This window comes from Coccidioides immitis (assembly GCF_000149335.2).
Source record: "Coccidioides immitis RS genomic scaffold supercont3.4, whole genome shotgun sequence".
NCBI classification, from domain to species: Eukaryota; Fungi; Ascomycota; class Eurotiomycetes; order Onygenales; family Onygenaceae; genus Coccidioides; species Coccidioides immitis.
In genome coordinates, this window is record NW_004504311.1 from 1,394,023 (window position 1) to 1,410,665 (window position 16,643).

Below are 16,643 nucleotides of genomic sequence, written 5' to 3' on the forward strand. Positions count from 1 at the left end.
TACCCCGGTTCCCTGCGAGGCATTGTCTCAGAACCCTCGACCAATCCACCCCTTCTCCGGGACATCTCGGCATTTTGACATTGAATTCGGGCCCGAAAAATTTTCACTGCGACGAACAGATGCTCCATGTTTGTTGCCTCGTCACATTCAAATGTCTATTATTACCTTGCTTCGGCTGTGCGGCTACCTCTAGAACATTGACAAATTTAGCGATCTTTGCCCCCACAACGGGCTTCTCCGCATACTAGTACAGTCCTGTGTCTCCGCAGGACCAGTGGAGAGATTTCATTGTTATGTTGGTGCTTCAGGATCGCTCGATCATGCAGCTTCCCTTCGTTGTGCCGCTTATTTCCCCTCACCACTTTGATACGATGGCTCCATACTGACTATTCCGGTGTTACCACCCCGTACTATGTATTGTTAGTCACCATCGCCAATTGCGCAGATACGACAACCACATGAGCTGAAACACTCGCTACCCTCGAGTTAACTAAGAACGGATTAGGGACGCCAACAGGCTCTAATAATATGAATACAGAAATCTACGGAGTACGGAGTGAAAACATGACCTCGCTCCGCCCAAAAGCCGGTGCTTAAGTGCTTTGAGCCTGAGACTCCGTCTTGACTTGCTTTTTGACAAGCTCTCTGACAACCTTCCAATCATTTTCCACTGTAATGACGCGCTTGGCCTTCTTGTCGAGGCCGACAAACTCTTGCGGCAACACCTCCGCCTCAAAGTTAAATCCCTCCTTATCTTTGAGGGCAAGTTCGACGGCGCCGGCAAACTTAGCTGGGTGGGCTGTCGAAAGCGAAATGTGCGGGACATTCGGGTCAGCCCGTTCAAGGGACCGAAGGGCAGCCGTGACACCGACTGCAGAGTGAGGGTCCAGGATGTACCCGACCTTATTATAAAAGGTTTTGATTGTATCAAGGGTCTGCGGATCGCTGACTCGCTCGCTCTCGAATGACCTGCGTGCACTGTCGAGAACGTCTTTGGAAACGGGGCCAAATCCACCCTTTACCTTCAGGGCCTTAAGCCATGCACTGACTTCTTGGCCTGCCTGTCTCCTGTTCAACTCCTCGTCTCTGCCACCGGTGGCTGCGGATTGGTACGCTAAGAACCAAAGGAGTCGCTCGAAGTTACTGGATACCAGGATGTCCATCGCCGGACTGAGTGTTTCCCGTACACCACCCTCGTGAGCTTTCACTCCATCGACTTCCAGGCCACCTTCCGCCTCTTGACCTTGCGCCGGCTTCTTCTCGTATCGACCTGTCTTCCAGAAGCGATCGAGGATGTCGTTCTCGTTTGTTGCAATGACGAGCTTGTCCACAGGAAGACCCATGCGGCACGCAAAATAGCCTGCCAATATATCTCCCTACCTCAAGTCCGTTAGGTTAAGCCCCTTGGTGAGCGAGGAAGAAGGTAATACTGACAAAGTTTCCGGTGGGAACAACAAAGCGCACTTGATCACCGAGGTTGAAGGTGGTTGACTTTCTCACAAGAGAGAAGTACGAATAGAAATAATAGACGATTTGAGCGAGAATTCTCGAAAAGTTAATCGAGTTAACGGCACCGAGTTTCAAAGTCTCGTTCGTATCCGGATCGCTGAACAAAGCCTTGACGATATCCTGTTGTGCCATCAGCCCGTAGCCCCAATGTTTCTAGGGTGCTCAATGCTTACTTGACAATCGTCGAATGTCCCCGTCACGGCAACATTATGGACATTTGCGTCCAAGCAAGTTGTCATCTGCGCTTCTTGGATGGGGCTGACACGACCCTGCGGGTGTAGGATGACCACCGATACATCTTTCTTACCCCTAAGACCGTAAATCGCTGCAGATCCAGTCTGCAGATGCGTTAGCACTTTCCCCGGATGACAGTTTGTAGGAGAGGGCCTTACATCGCCGCTCGTCGCGCCGACTACCGTCAGATGATGTCTGTCTACTAGCTGGTCAGTCCGTATGGCCTTGGCCCGAGCTCACCAGAGACATTGTCACGGTGCAAGGCTCCTGTAAACCTACCTTTTCCTTCTTTTCCCTGGTTTTTCCGCGCGAGGAAGTATTCGAATAGGTTTCCCAAAAATTGCAAGGCGCCTAATATATGTGTCAGCCAAGGAAACGACAATGGCCTTGCGTTAACGCACAGTCTTTGAAGGAGTAGCTTGGGCCGTGAAATAGTTCAAGAAGGTATAGGTTGTTGTCCTGCAGATGCACCAACGGTGTAACCTCCTTCGCACGGAAGGTTGAGTAGCTCCGATCAATTATGGCTTTCAGATCGTCCGCGGGAATCTCGGAACTTGATACGTATAAGCTGAAGATCCGTAAGGCCAGCTCCTCGTAGGAGAGATCTTTCCAGCTCCGCTGCAGTCTATCGTTAGTCTTTCAATCCCTATGAAACAGCTCCAAAGCCAAAATAATCATGCTTCTGGCGGCAACCGTCCATGCGACATAGAAATATAGAACGGCACGTACGTACCCAGTCCGATGCAAGCGGGATTTGATGGGGTAAGAAGAGACCACCATCAGCGGCAAGTCCCTTTAAAACAACGGTCTCGAAAGAGAGCTTGAAACCGATCAGCACACTGTCAATTCTTAACGGATGTTGAGGAGTCGCACGCCGTAGTCACCGTCTCTGGTAGAGAGGTATATCTGTGACTCAGAGTGAGTCTTGCCCGCCGAGTTGTTCGCCATTATGGTGCGATTGCTGCGCTGGAAAAGCTTTGCCCCTCACAGAAAGAGAGTTGAGTTTTGATATCAGCCCCTCGGAAGATAGATCGTCCAGCCGAGCTTTCACTAACTTCCCGTACGAACGGGCGTTTCGTGGTCGGAGGTTTTTGAAGGTTAATAAAAATTTAGCGTTTTTCCTTTTCCTTTTGCTCTTTTTTTACCCATGCGCACCACATGCTGTACCCACGAACCAAGATGCACCGTTGAGAGAACTGCAACGGAGTTTGGGACTTGGGAGCTGTGAATTATTACACAGAGTTTCGATGAGCTGAGAAATTTCAATTCTTTGATTGCTTCCATTTCTGCAAGGGTACATACATAGCTGTCTGGGGTTTGTGCGGTTAAGATTCCGTAGTTCATAAGTATAGAACTGGAGTCCGGTCGCGGCCATTGGCGTCATCTACACTCGACCGGTTCTTGGATGTATAAGGAATGACATTTGTATGTTGCCGAGGGAGTAGAATGAAATTGAGATTGGGCCACAAGCGTCTTTCAGAAGCCTGGATATGTCAATAGATTGACCCTGCAGCTGTTCCTGTCTATCTTACTCTTTAATGGGCTTCCATCCTTCAACTTCAAGCCGCCCTGGTTGTCTTCCAAGCGCTTAATGATAGGGAGATTGCAATAGCTGAGATTACATTAACACTTGTAGAATGTCCCATTTCTCCTTGTACCCACCCTGTGACAGCCAAATCTTTGGATGGGATGGTGACCATACCATCAGTAATTGTGCGAGGCGAGAAAAAGTTACAGTCACAGGAGAGGCGACAGTGAATCCATTGCAGAACATAAGCAGGCAGATCTATGCCTGTTCATCAAGGAGATCTGGGTGCATATATATTAACCCACACTAGTTATCGTCAGACATAGGAACAGGGAGACACCCCAATAAATGGTAGAATCTGCATAGCTAAGAAGTGGTCTTAATAGCACGTGGAATATCAAGGCCAACAACACACACACACACAGAGAGCAAAGGATATGTAATTTACTGTGTTTCCTGGAACAGCGGATCCTGCTGAAAGACACAAGGTACGCTCTAGAGAGTATCCTGAACCGTTTGATCGCCTTCAAATAAGGAAAAATTGAACCAACCCAAGATTCCACAATGTTGTCCTGCATTGGCCTGTTCCACACCATCTTTTGTCTGGAGACTTGCCAGCGTGAGGGGTGTATTCCATATTTCTGCAGTGACCAAGCCTTGCACTGAATTGCTTTGCAGTATACTAGCACAGTGCTTGTGCTTCGCTTTTCGGGCTCCCACCATCGCGACTGCGTGTCGCTCATTGTGTTTTCTCATGTATGGTTTTCCTAGCGTGAGCTGTAGTGCAGTATCACAGGAAGCATAGGGCCATCATCTGATGACCTGGCTCGCGGCGGACATAGATTATTCGGGGAGGGTGGTCCCGCAGTGTCTCTAGCTTGGGTACTGTATCATTCCGTTTGACCAGTATGCAGTTTATAGAAATCCCGAGTTTCTTGGTATGTGGGAGATGTCATCGTCATCGCGGTGGAAGGCTTCAAAATCTTGGAGTAGAATGATGCCAGCGCTGTACTGCTCATGGAGAGTTGTAAAGTGGTATTTGGGATCTATACACAGGGCCTAGGGACGCTAACACGATCCCGCGCAGATGAAGTCAATAAGGCGGGCGTATGGCTTCCATGACCCATGAACGATGATAGGCACTAAAGCAGATCTCTGTCTTGGCAGCAAGATGGTACTTGAGTACTCCGTAAACCAGCCCCCAATATTGTACTCTGGGACCTAGTTCAGGGGAGCTTGGCCTTCAGGATGACTTTGAAATCCTGTTTGCTGTGGAAGGCTCACTCAGCCGGGACAGTGCCTGGCTGCGGCGAGATCTTCCGGATCGGCATGCAACCACAGCTTTAACTACCTACAGCCATGGATGTTATCCCACTGATCAAAACATTCCTGAAATGTGACGCAAGGAAAAAAAAAAAAATTGCAAAATTGCTGAAAAGCATCAAACCCGGTTAGCTCCTCTAGTTCCAAGTTCCAAGAGCCAACTAGTCATGTGACAATTTTAACCAGGCACAGCGCTAACGACGGCCCGACAAGCTCAGAGTGGCTGCCGCTGCAACATGGCAGAATTTCACTCCAAAGCTGCCGCATCTTCGTATCCCTGAAAAATCAATGCCAAATGACGCGATACTCGTGGAGTCGCTGGCTGGGGTTACGTTCCTCCTTTGCGATTGCTCCGTCGCGGCCAGCAAATTTTCAATTCCGAAACCGCAGCACCTCTGGCGTCGCGTCTCTCACAAGCCACAATAGTCTTTGGAACATGGACATCTCCGATACCACCCTGATATCGCGAATGGAAGCATTCGTAATAAGGCAAATGCAAGACTACGACCCGTCCCATAACCCAGCGCACGTCACCCGCGTCGTCCGCCTAGCCCACCGCCTCCTCGCGTCAGAGCGCAGCCGAGGAACCAAAGTCCACTACAACGACACAATAATCACACTGGCCGCGCTCCTCCACGACATCGGAGACAGGAAATACCTCCCGCCAAACAGCACCGAAGACCCCATGACGATCGTCCGGGATACTCTGGTGAAAAGCGGCAGCGATCCGCTCTTGGCCCAGAAGGTCCAAACCATCGTCTCTAACGTCTCCTACAGCACAGAGATCAAGAATCCTGGCCTCTCGGAGCGTCTGATACATCAGGATGGCTACCCAGAGCTCGCCATCGTGCAGGATGCGGATCGTCTGGATGCGATAGGTGCAGTGGGGGTCGGGAGATGCTTTACATACCTGGGTGCCAAAGGCCCACCGCTTGGTGCGAACGGACCTCTGCACTGGGAACTCGATGAGGCGATCGAGCATTTTAGGGGAAAATTGGTGAATCTAGAATTGAAGATGAAGACTGATTCCGGGCGCAGTATGGCTAGGAAACGAACATTGAGATTACGGGATTTTGTGCAATGGTGGGAAGATGAGATGAAAGAAGTCCAGGAGGGCATAGCACTGGGTACAGCTGTGCCTCGGTCAAGGTAGGCCACAATGATCTTGTTAACCTTGGATATTTACAATTCAATTTCCTACTAGAACCTCAAGGGTAGTTTCAAATAGATTCTCTATTAGACCCTCCAAAGGGTCAGCATGAAATAAACTAAATGCTACTCGGGCACACAGGCCACCATATCTAACTCCTATATTCATGCAAATCAAATGTGTTATGACAGGGATAAAACAGAATCACAGAGTACAAACGAGAGAATGTGCGACTCAAAAGAATAAACCGAGCTCCAGCAGGTCAACAATGGTAATGCAGAACGAATGAATCCGGAGATTCAATATTCAGCGAGAGACCAGCGGAAAACAAATGGAGGACTTCAGTCTTCCAGCCCAAAATCTCGGAATGTAATAATAACACAAAAATCTTAGACTATAAGAAAATCGCAAACAAAAGGCATTTGCCGATACTCCGTAAAAGGAATATCGATATTTCTCGCAGCTGCATCACTAACTAATCCCTTGATAGCAATACCAAACCTGCGCCTGTTCTAGAACATTATGATGATAAATAATAGCAAAGAAATCCATGAGAGAGGGGGGGAAAAAATGGGAAAAAAGAAAAAGAAAAGAAGAAGAAGAGAATAATGCATGACGCCGAAGAACTATGGGGAAATTGCGGATGGATGTTGTGAGCTCCCCCAAGTTAGGTATAGTCAAATCAAACTCGATCGCTTGCAAAGTCAAGAATATCGCAATCGTCTTCGAAAAATTCATCGTCGTCTACCCCTGCGGTGCCAGCAGCGCTTGAGGTCGTCTTCTTCCGTCTGGTGGTTATCACTGCATATTCAACCTTTTCACCGCTGCTGCCCAAGCTGACAAGATTTTCCATCTTAGCATCGCCTGGATTTTGCGTGTCGGAGATGCAATCCTCTGAATATGCATGGCCATGGACCTGAAGCTGTACTGAAGGGATCGCGTTTCCGAACACCCAGGGATCGCCATTGATATTCTCTTCTTCATAGCTGCCAGAGAAGACCATCAGATTGACTCTGCGGTCCGTATGAAACGGTTGATAAGGTGCGTTTGTCTCAATTTCTGCTTGGGAAAGAGGCGGAAACTTTAGGCTTCTAGGAGATACCGGACGAGTCGGCGAAGGAAGTGACCAAAATCCGTTGATATCAGCCGTTGCCATTGTAAGTAATGCCTGGCTAGGGCCAACGGGGTTGCGCAGACTCGACGGAAGACGTATCTCCCGTATCTTGGCCCCAAATACCGACTGATCCCGCTTCTTCTTTCCGGTTGATCCACGGCGGATTTGATAGATCTTGAAATATTCCCCATCAACAACACCCAGTAAGGGATCTTTCTCATCACCGGACCACGTTATACGGGAGACACCACAATCTCTCGCAAAGTTACTAAGATGTAAACGATTTTCACCGAAATGGCGGAGTGCATTCATAGTCTCTGTCGCAGCGCCTACAGATTTGCTTAATCCAGAGGCGAGGACTTTGCTCCCTCGAGAAGACAAGGCGAATCCCGCGCCCGTGCCAAACGCCGCCCCCATGCTTGGTGCGCGCCCCCGTAGAGCAGCCATGAATGGCTGGGTTGTACCTCCTATAGCTTTAACCGCTGTGGAAAGCCGATTCAGGTTGCTGGAGTTTGCCTCGCTCAAATCAGCTCCCGGCGGGCTCTCAGAATGGCGCTGACGAGGCGATGATTTGCCTTGAACTCGACGCAAAGGAGGCCACTGGAAGGCACCTCGAGGAATATCGTATAGATGAATAGTGCCGTTTTTGGTAACAATAGCTAAGCGCTCTCCAATGGGGCCCGTCCATTTGACATCCAAAATGCTTGTTGTAGTCATACGGTCAAACTTCGCTATCTCCCGAACTTGTGCAGAGGAACCATGCGAGGCTGCAGTCGGCGAGGTATCTTCCAGCATCAAAATTCTCGCTCTGCAATGTCGCATTTGCATAAGATCCCAAACATGTTGCACGTCACCATTCTTGCTTGCGGTTAAGAGCATAAGCCCGCTTGGTGACAAGGAAGCAAAGCTGCATCCGCTAGGGGGCTGGAAAGTGGCCATGGGGGTTATAGTAGAAGCTGCCTTTGCACCTTCGTCCTCCTCTAAAAGCTTCAAATCGATTAATGAAACCAAGTCAGGCTCACCGGTTGAAGGGTGCTGAGGCTCTTGAGCATGAGTCGGTGGAAGATAGTTTACACTTGACGGTTCGAAAGGGTGCGCCCGGCGTGTTGCCGTAGGTTGACTCGGCTGCGTATCCTTATTGAAATAATTATGCCATGTTTGAGCAACTTGGCCTCCCGTCCACGCCGCGCCTCTAACTAACTCTTGGGTGACACCTTTCGCGATTTTATTGAGGAGTCCATCTTGGTTGCAATCGACGCCACAAGTTATAGATGGACGAGATGGCGGATTATGGGCGTCAATCCCGTAAGTCCTCTCCTCGCTTCGCGGACAATGGATGGTACCGCGAAGCGAGGTTCTATATGGTGGAGGAGGGACGACGGCTAGCCATCGACCGCTGAGGGACAAGATCGGCGTGTCTGCCGGTCCTAATTCACGGCCCGGATCGGATTGAATTTCATCTGTATTGGTTGAATTGGATGAATTGGAATGTCTTCGAGTATCTCGCATCCGAACACTAGTCCAAGTCTTTCCGAGGCAACAGTAAGAGCCTGGCGATTGGCTTGCTCCGGCGCCAAAAATAAACACCTCTCCACTCGTTCCGGATGCGAGAACAACATAGTTGCCACTAGAATATAATTTCAGCTCGCCCGCGGGTGGAGGAACAGTTGGAGAGGTTCCAGGGAACGTAGGGTAACAAGGTTCGGGTTTAGTCGCGAACAGCGTAGCTACCAAGCTTTGTGTTCTTAGCGAATAGATCTGTACACGAGTCTGCATACGCGGTAGGTCCGCTCGGCTGGGCAATGTATCCGGCCTATTCGAAACCCCAGGAACCGCCAAATCGGCGTTCTCGGACGCTGCAGAAGAGCAATACGCAGTGTCTTCTTGAGGGATAGGGCCAAATATGGTTACCCCGATGAGAGGCCGAGATGAGGAGAACGGATCGCTTCCAGACACCCAAGTCAAGATCTTGGCATCCAGCACTCGACCATTCAACCCCTTGATTGCGCCAAGGCTTCGCGACTGCTCATTGTCAAGTGCGATAACCTCCAGCATACCATCTCGACCAACTACAAGGACTTTCTTTCCAGAACGAGACTTGTGCGACGGAAGCATGTCAATAGCGCAGAAGGAACATCCACTTTCTTGCGCTCTTCGAATAGCTGGAGACGGGACTCCTGGAATTTCAATGTCAGGCGCTGAATAAAAGTGAGCTTGAGGGAGGTGAGGTAGGGGAGGCTGGTGGTATTGAGTATTCATCGAGTTTCGCTTCTGCCTATCTCTGGACTGGTGTCTTGTAGGGCTGGAATACTCTGTTCCCAGGCTTATGGGGCGCGGCTTGCCAATAGGGGACGGCGACATGGAAGGTTGTTGGAAGCCTCCCCTGTCCACCGGCAGGCTAAAGTCCGGGGGAGAAGCTTCGGTGTGCGCATCATTCATGATATTCTGAGGAGGACTCTTGCCGAAAGGAATAGACCTGGCCCATGTATCGGTGCGTCTGGTGATGTCGTCCTCCTCTGGCAGGGGTAGTGTGCTGAGGGCATCCAACACTGGTGGTTCGCTGTCATTCGCCATGGGCCGCGGGTTAAATTGAGTCGGAATAGGTTCGAGGAGCTGTTGCACAGGTTGAGAGACCTCTCTGTAGATGATACTGAGTTAGCTCTCTGTAGCTCGCGTTGGTTCTCCTGATAGTAGACACGGAATTTCCACTTCGATGGTAGCATTGGTATGGCGGTGAGAGTAACTTACAGGTCATCGAGGAGCGTCTTCGTCTCGGCTTTGGCCGTCTTATTATCCTTTCGAGCGGCATTCTTCTTTTTCTTGCCTTGTGCCACCTCGTCGGTGATAGAGGACCTGGGGTTCGATGGGGCTGTGGGCGTGGAGGTTGGGCGGTACTGACGACACGGACTGGACGCAGGGGGCATACAAAACACGGTAGGGATCAGCTTGGAGGAATCGACCCTGTAAAGGGGCTCTTGGGAGCCCAGCTAGAGCAAATGTATGGCTCAAGAACAAAGACACAGAGCGCACGGCACTCGTGAGAGGAAGATCAGGCCAGCTCCGAGTCAGCTTCCTCAGCTTCCTGATGAAGCCGCGGATAGGCACCGACGGGCGTAAACCGGCAAACGGAAGAGGTCTGGCAGCAGTTTTATCGTTAAACTTCAAAGCAAAGTATCTGAACAAAACGGTGATCGAGGATGAGCTGGCAGGGGAAGAGTCATGAAGGAGGTATTGTTGGGGATGGGCGGGGAGGGGAGTGATCACGGACCTTATGGGTTAATTACTGAAAGGGTACTCCGTAATTCCGATGAATGACACAGCGCCCGGGACAGCTGGCCAAGGCGGATGAACCAGTCAGCAATGGCAGCAGAGCACACTCGCCCCGTAATTTTTACCGGGCGTTACCGTACATAACGCCGTCCCGCAACTGACGTCGAATGAGGGGCACCAACGATGCAAACAGTGCAAAAAATCAGGAACACACGCACGCCAAGCCGCCTCAGCCCCACCCCTGCTGAGGTAAGTCGCCCAGGCTAGATGCTGACTCAGACACCCCATGTGACCGAACCCCGTCGCGATTCCCAGCACGCGGTGGCAGAGTGTGCGCTGGAGACACTGCCTGGCGACGCATCTAAATGACCTCTCTCGTCTGGAGTCTCAGGTCATCTTCAAGCTCGGTGGATTACATGGCTGATATCTAACATGTGTAAGCACGAAGGGATGTCGAATCTCCATCTCGGTGTCGGTTCCAACAGACATCTGTACGGGTGGGAAGCCTTGGCGCTCGGGGCGCGCTTGGTCAGGGAGCTACCCGTATTTATAAAAAAGCGACATGCCTGGTCGGAAGGCTGCCGGCGATTTTCTTCACGATGCTTGTGTTTGAGATCTCCTTCGTCCCTCCATCCTTCTGCAATTTTCTATATAAACTTTGGAGACAGAAAACACAACAAGGGTTCAAATGTTCCTTTGTCAGTGGTTTGGCCATCTTTACCATGCCCTCTTCTGCCCATCCATCCCCTTCAGCTATCGTTGGAGGCTTGTGGCTCTGCAGCCGCTCACGTCATTGGCGTATTTCCTAAAATGGATTCCATGTGCCTTCTCTCGAGACAAAAGTGTGATATGGATACCGCTTCGTCGAGATCCTGGCCACTTTGTCCGTGCGGTTGTTTTCAACCCTAAATGTCTCAGGCAAAAAAATCTGCCCGGGAGACCTCTCCATTTGGATATTCATGGTGGTGGCTTTCTGGGTGGTCTGCCAGAGTATGATGCGCCGTTTTGCATGGAGGTTGCAAGACGCACTGGTGCCGTTGTCGTCTCCACCTCCTATAGATTTGCTCCGCGATACACATTCCCGACCGCCCACGAGGACACTCAGGATGTCGCTTCTTATCTAGTTGAGAACTGTGAACAGCTTTGGGGTGCGGATCCCAAACTGATGACCATCAGCGGCTTTTCCGCAGGTGGTAACCTGGCCCTTGGTGTTGCACAGGGTTTGGCTGGGACCAGTCATCATATAAAAGGCTCCGTAACCTTCTACAACCCAGTTGGTCACCTACCAGTTCATTTTCTCTTTCCCCCCTTCATAAAGCCATAAAGCTAAATGGTGTCTGACACGATTTCCCAATTATTGACGCATTCGCGGCGGAGTAGGTAGATCTGCGTATTCCACCCTGGCTCAAGCCCAAACCTCCAGGTCTCCCGGCCAAGGATCCTTTTGCTTTTGTCATGCCTTTATTCGATGCATATCCCGGGCTACACCCTCCAAGACAACTACACAATCCGCTTTTAAACCCAATTTTGGCGGATATTCTTTCTTTACCCCCGAACATGCTTTTCATCATCCCGACCCTAGACATTCTATTACATGAACAAACAGTCTTTGTGGAACGGTTGAAGGAAGAGGCTGAAGCTCTAAACGCCCAATCAAATGCAGGAGAAGTAGAAGATTCCAAATGCACGGTGTATTCAGGAGCAATAGCGTCTGGAGTGCCAGAACAGCAAAACGCAGACGCAGACTCTCAACTTAACCATCGTACTATGTTGAATGACACTGTAAAGGTTCCGCCACGTTATCGGGTTGAGAGCATCCTTTTTGAAAACCAAGTCCATGGCTGGCTAGAGCGTGCGTTATTTCTTGCAGGATTCAAGCTTCATGCGTGAAAAGCTGACCCGGATAACAGTCCCGTCCATGGCTATTGATGAACAAACACGCATTTCTGCATATGATGCTGCTGTTCAATTCATTAAAGATGTTCACCGCGATGGTGGTTGGCATTTCAACGCCCCAGCCTGATTAATTACCCGAAAGCGCAATTGGTGCAAGTATCTGCATTCCGAGTGTGCAGAGGCGTATCCCCTTTTGTATAATATAAGCGACTACTCTGCTCAATAGTATTTTAACTTCCCACCTTCCTAATCCTGAATATGCATTCAGTAAGCCCTCCTCTAAGATGAGACTCGGAGGTGATTGACTTCGTTATACCACAAACCGTTCAGGCCGCTTGTGGTTCTCCTTTCCCGCGGTAAACGTCAAAAACGTCGATCAGATGCAACCACGCACGCACTGGTTCGTACCATATGTCAGATTCGAAAAAGCTCACATATGGTATATTACAATATCTATGCAACATCCTTTAGTGTAACAAAACAGACGCCTTTTCTAAACGCCGGACGTTGGTTCAAGTCCACGTTCTCAATTCCACCCTATTATTCTATACACATTGTGCTGCTAGGCTTGAACATAGCTTGAATCCAACAGGGAGCGGAGTAAACGACGGGTAAGATATATTTGACGGATGGCCACCCAGGCTCGATATTAGGAGAGTATAAAAACACATGAACGAAGGAATCTAGGCTTTCTTCTTCGCTGCTGCTTTCGCTTTGGCGGCCTTCTTCCGGTTGCTGCGAATCATAACTAATCCGAGGAACGTTCCAACAACAGCGGAACCAAGAAGTGTCAGAATAACGGGAATGCGAATTGCCCAAACTCGTGGGGGGAAGAGGTCGTGAAGAGGGTGTCCAGGGTCGACAAATGGCTAAACAAATTCATTAGTGCCCAGGAGAGTCCCGTTTCAAAAGTCTCGAGAGGGTCTTGCCATTAGTAAGGTCCAGGCAGTGTAATATAGAAAAATGGCCGTCGCCGCGAGCAACATGGCTAGGCCAAACAGTTGGCCGAACTGTGCCCGGTTGGCATTAGTCGCTCGAGTCTCATCATCTTCCAGCGGAAGGCTCACCATCGTTATTGAAGGAAAGAGGTAAAGAGTCCTACTACTTTAGCAGGCTATAATATGCTTCTCAAAATCGACCCTACGGCATCAAATTGTCAAATGACCCCCTCCGTCCGACATCTAGTTGAATCATTCTTCAGGAGAACGTCCCCTATCTCCAGCCTGGATGCCAAAGCTTGATATCACGTGACCGGCCAACCTCCCAAAACTTCTGGCGCATCTCTGAAGCTACATCTTTGATCTCCGGCAAAGTCCCAGTCCTTTGAATGCACCTTGAACTTCTTTAAACAGCTTTGTGAAAATGGCGGATTCTGTAATGCTGCAATCAGCAGTACGCCTGCCGACTCCCCCTCCGGGAACCTCCTACGCGCCACAAGCTGTATCGTCTCGAAAACGTTCGCCATCGTCGCGTTCGCCTTCACCAGACCGCCGACGCCCTGCCCCCCACGATTCTTCTCGAAATGGCCCCCAAACTGATCTCGACCGCGAAACTGAAAGGGATCGTCAACTGGCCGAGAGATTCCGTCAGTTTAAGAAGCCCGATGGCCGCTTGAAGCCTCTCACGGATGAGGAAAAACAAGCTGCGGCAAAAGCTGAATATGAGAAGTTACTGAACATGCGCTCTGGAGGCACATATATACCTCCTGCGAAACTTCGCGCTCTGCAGGCGCAGATAACCGATAAATCGAGCAAAGAGTACCAGCGGATGGCTTGGGAGGCCCTAAAGAAATCCATTAATGGGTTGATCAACAAAGTCAACATCTCTAACATCAAATACATCGTTCCAGAGCTTTTTGGAGAAAATCTTGTTCGTGGCAGGGGTCTCTTTTGCCGAAGTATAATGAAAGCGCAGGCTGCCAGTTTGCCCTTCACGCCGATTTATGCTGCTATGGCGGCTATCGTTAACACCAAACTACCGCAGGTCGGACAGCTATTGCTTACCCGGTTGATTGTCCAGTTTCGTAAAGCGTTCAAGCGAAACGACAAGGCTGTGTGCATTTCCTCAACGACTTTTATCGCTCATCTATGCAACCACCAGGTTGCCCACGAGATCATCGCTGCGGAAATCTTATTTCGCCTTCTTCATAAACCTACCGATGATAGCGTGGAAATTGCTGTCGGCCTTACCAGAGAGGTTGGACAGCATTTGGAGGAAATGAATCAAGCCATTGCTCTCGCGGTGTTTGACCAGTTCAGGCATATCCTTCACGAAGCGGACATCGACAAGCGTGTGCAGTATATGATTGAGGTTCTATTCCAAGTCCGAAAGGATCGTTTTAAGGATAACCCTGCCATCAAGGATGAACTTGACCTTGTGGAAGAGGAGGATCAGATTACACATTGTCTTGGTCTTGATGATGAGCTCGAGGTCCAAGATGGTCTCAACGTATTCAAATTTGACCCACAGTGGGAGGAGCACGAGGAGGCATATAAGAAGCTTAAAGCCGAAATATTAGGAGAAGGAAGCGATGACGAGGAAGAAGATGGATCCGACATAACATCGGATGAAGATGAGGAGGATGAGGAAGAGCGACAAATGGACATTAAAGATCAGAGCAACACCGACCTGGTCAACCTACGACGAACCATTTATCTTACTATCATGTCCAGCATCGACTTTGAAGAATGCTGTCACAAGCTCATGAAAATCAATCTACCGCCCGGCCAAGAATCTGAGCTGCCTTCTATGATTGTCGAATGTTGCTCTCAGGAACGGACATATTCTAAATTCTACGGACTCATTGGAGAGCGCTTTGCGAAGCTCAATCGCCTATGGGCTGACCTTTTCGAAGCAGCTTTTGCGAAATACTATGACACAATCCATCGTTATGAAACGAATCGTCTGAGAAATATTGCCAGGTTCTTTGGGCACATGCTTAGCTCTGATGCGATTGGGTGGCACGTTCTTTCCGTCATCCATCTGAATGAGGAAGAGACTACGTCAAGTAGTCGTATATTCATCAAGATCCTATTCCAGGATCTTGCCGAAGTACTGGGGATGCCAAAGCTCCTAGAACGGCTGAAGGATAACATACTTCGACCAAGCTTTGAAGGTATATTCCCAACTGACAATCCTCGCAACACTCGGTTCTCCATCAACTACTTCACCAGTATTGGAATGGGTGTTCTCACAGAGGAAATGCGTGAACACCTTAAAAATCTTCCGAAACCGACTTTGCCAGCTTTGCCGGCTCCTGCAGACGAATCCGAATCCGAATCTGTGAGCTCATACTCAAGTTATTCATCATATACCGGATCCTCTCGCTCTCGTTCCTACTCTCGGTCTCCGTCTCCTCGACGCAATCGGGACGAGTCTCGAGGACGTCACAGATCCTATACACCAAGATCACGGAGTACGAGTCGAAGCCGAAGTTATAGTACGTCGCGTTCCCGCTCTCCACCAGGACGTCGGGGTAGACCGTTGTCATATTCTCGATCCCCATCTCCCCCAGGAAGAAGAGCCAGGTCTATCTCGTCTTCTGTTTCGCGCAGGTACACTTCCAGCAGGTCACCTTCGCCAAGTAGGTCGCCCCTCCAACGGCGAAGTGCCAGGCGTTCCTTATCTCGTTCCCTGACTCCGCCACGTCGGCGAGGAGCGAGCCCTGTTCCCGCTCCACGTTCCAACAGACGCCGATACAGTCCATCGCGGTCGCGTTCCCCTTACCGTCGACGTAGCTCTATGGGAAGGGACAGCTATTCCAGATCCCCTTCCCCTGATAGAGGACCCAAGCGTAGGGTCCGTTCACAATCCCGGTCCGTAACTCCACCTCGTTATCGCGAAGATAGTAGGCCTCGAGGAACCAGGCGCCCTTCGCTTTCGCCTTCGCGCTCGCCCTCGCCCTACACAAGACGTCGACAAATGAAGAGATATCCTCGTTCATTTTCTCGGTCACTGTCTCGGTCAAGAACACCCCCACCGCGAGCCAATCGTCGTTCTAGTCCTGGCCGAAGAAGAGACCGATCTCGATCCAGATCAGCATTGCCCACTCGAGGACGTGCTCGAGCTTCAGACTTTCTATGATGCCAGTTAGGGATATCGGGTTCCCTTTTGTTTTAATGATTACTCTCTTGCTACAGCCTTCATACCATAGTTCTGCAATGGCAATTAGCTCTACTATCACTAGGTAATTTGTTTTAGTCCATCTCGCTCTTCCTGTCTTGGGGTCTTTTGCGCTTGCTAAAGTTTCAGCGGAGTTTTGTGAGCTGTATCAATGCATCCTTTGATTCCATGCAGCATTTGTAGGTCTATGTATTAAGGGACAATTTAAATCCATTTCCTTGGCTTCTATTACCACGCTGTCCTACATACCTCTTTCCAAGAGCCATTTAATCTTGGTCGATCTCTGATAGGGATGACCCTATCCCCTTGCTCCCCAAGAAGAAGCCCTCCATCACATGCAATATCCACCATTAAAGGTACCGATGACAACTACGGCATAGCGATGAGAGCGAGGGGAGTTCAGGCGGAGTCCCTCCTTTCGATATCGAGGGCGCCGCTATCCGATGGTTTCGGCCCACTTGTGCAAGGTGTTCACAGGCAAGGCTATGTGCAAGAAC

At 50.0% G+C, this 16,643-nt stretch overlaps 7 protein-coding genes across 7 annotated transcripts; 3 read left to right on the plus strand and 4 right to left on the minus strand.

Annotated features, from left to right (window-relative positions):
* Nucleotides 1-459: 459 nt before the first annotated feature.
* On the minus strand, nt 460-2,700 carry CIMG_04773 (threonine synthase). The gene is made up of 8 exons (XM_001245331.2): nt 2,617-2,700; nt 2,477-2,563; nt 2,145-2,361; nt 2,023-2,094; nt 1,902-1,942; nt 1,683-1,847; nt 1,435-1,629; nt 460-1,376 (listed from the first exon to the last, which is right to left on the minus strand). Exons 1-8 carry the CDS (start codon nt 2,689-2,691, stop codon nt 594-596), a joined length of 1,635 nt encoding a protein of 544 aa, XP_001245332.1. The 5' UTR covers nt 2,692-2,700; the 3' UTR covers nt 460-593.
* An 829-nt stretch (nt 2,701-3,529) lies between these two features.
* Nucleotides 3,530-4,678, minus strand: CIMG_13383 (uncharacterized protein; the record flags this gene model as incomplete). The annotated part of the gene is made up of 2 exons (XM_004446032.1): nt 3,823-4,678; nt 3,530-3,577 (listed from the first exon to the last, which is right to left on the minus strand). Exons 1-2 carry the CDS (start codon nt 4,012-4,014, stop codon nt 3,530-3,532), a joined length of 240 nt encoding a protein of 79 aa, XP_004446089.1. The 5' UTR covers nt 4,015-4,678.
* Nucleotides 4,679-4,889: 211 nt separating this feature from the next.
* Nucleotides 4,890-5,747, plus strand: CIMG_04774 (HD superfamily hydrolase; the record flags this gene model as incomplete). The annotated part of the gene is made up of 1 exon (XM_001245332.1): nt 4,890-5,747. The coding sequence occupies one exon, from the start codon at nt 4,890-4,892 to the stop codon at nt 5,745-5,747; it is 858 nt and encodes a 285-aa protein (XP_001245333.1).
* A 679-nt stretch (nt 5,748-6,426) lies between these two features.
* CIMG_04775 (uncharacterized protein) lies at nt 6,427-10,073 on the minus strand (the record flags this gene model as incomplete). Its single annotated transcript, XM_001245333.2, has 2 exons — nt 9,607-10,073; nt 6,427-9,496 (listed from the first exon to the last, which is right to left on the minus strand). Exons 1-2 carry the CDS (start codon nt 9,780-9,782, stop codon nt 6,427-6,429), a joined length of 3,246 nt encoding a protein of 1,081 aa, XP_001245334.1. The 5' UTR covers nt 9,783-10,073.
* Nucleotides 10,074-10,762: 689 nt separating this feature from the next.
* On the plus strand, nt 10,763-12,151 carry CIMG_04776 (lipase/esterase; the record flags this gene model as incomplete). Its single annotated transcript, XM_001245334.2, has 3 exons — nt 10,763-11,401; nt 11,509-11,980; nt 12,039-12,151. The coding sequence occupies exons 1-3, from the start codon at nt 10,817-10,819 to the stop codon at nt 12,149-12,151; spliced, it is 1,170 nt and encodes a 389-aa protein (XP_001245335.2). The 5' UTR covers nt 10,763-10,816.
* Nucleotides 12,152-12,707: 556 nt separating this feature from the next.
* On the minus strand, nt 12,708-13,094 carry CIMG_11392 (dolichol phosphate-mannose biosynthesis regulatory protein Dpm2; the record flags this gene model as incomplete). The annotated part of the gene is made up of 2 exons (XM_012358442.1): nt 12,708-12,893; nt 13,092-13,094. 2 exons carry the CDS (start codon nt 13,092-13,094, stop codon nt 12,708-12,710), a joined length of 189 nt encoding a protein of 62 aa, XP_012213865.1.
* Nucleotides 13,095-13,366: 272 nt separating this feature from the next.
* On the plus strand, nt 13,367-16,377 carry CIMG_04777 (pre-mRNA-splicing factor cwc22). The gene has a single exon (XM_001245335.2). It carries the CDS (start codon nt 13,387-13,389, stop codon nt 16,105-16,107), a length of 2,721 nt encoding a protein of 906 aa, XP_001245336.2. The 5' UTR covers nt 13,367-13,386; the 3' UTR covers nt 16,108-16,377.
* The last annotated feature ends 266 nt before the right edge of the window (nt 16,378-16,643 follow it).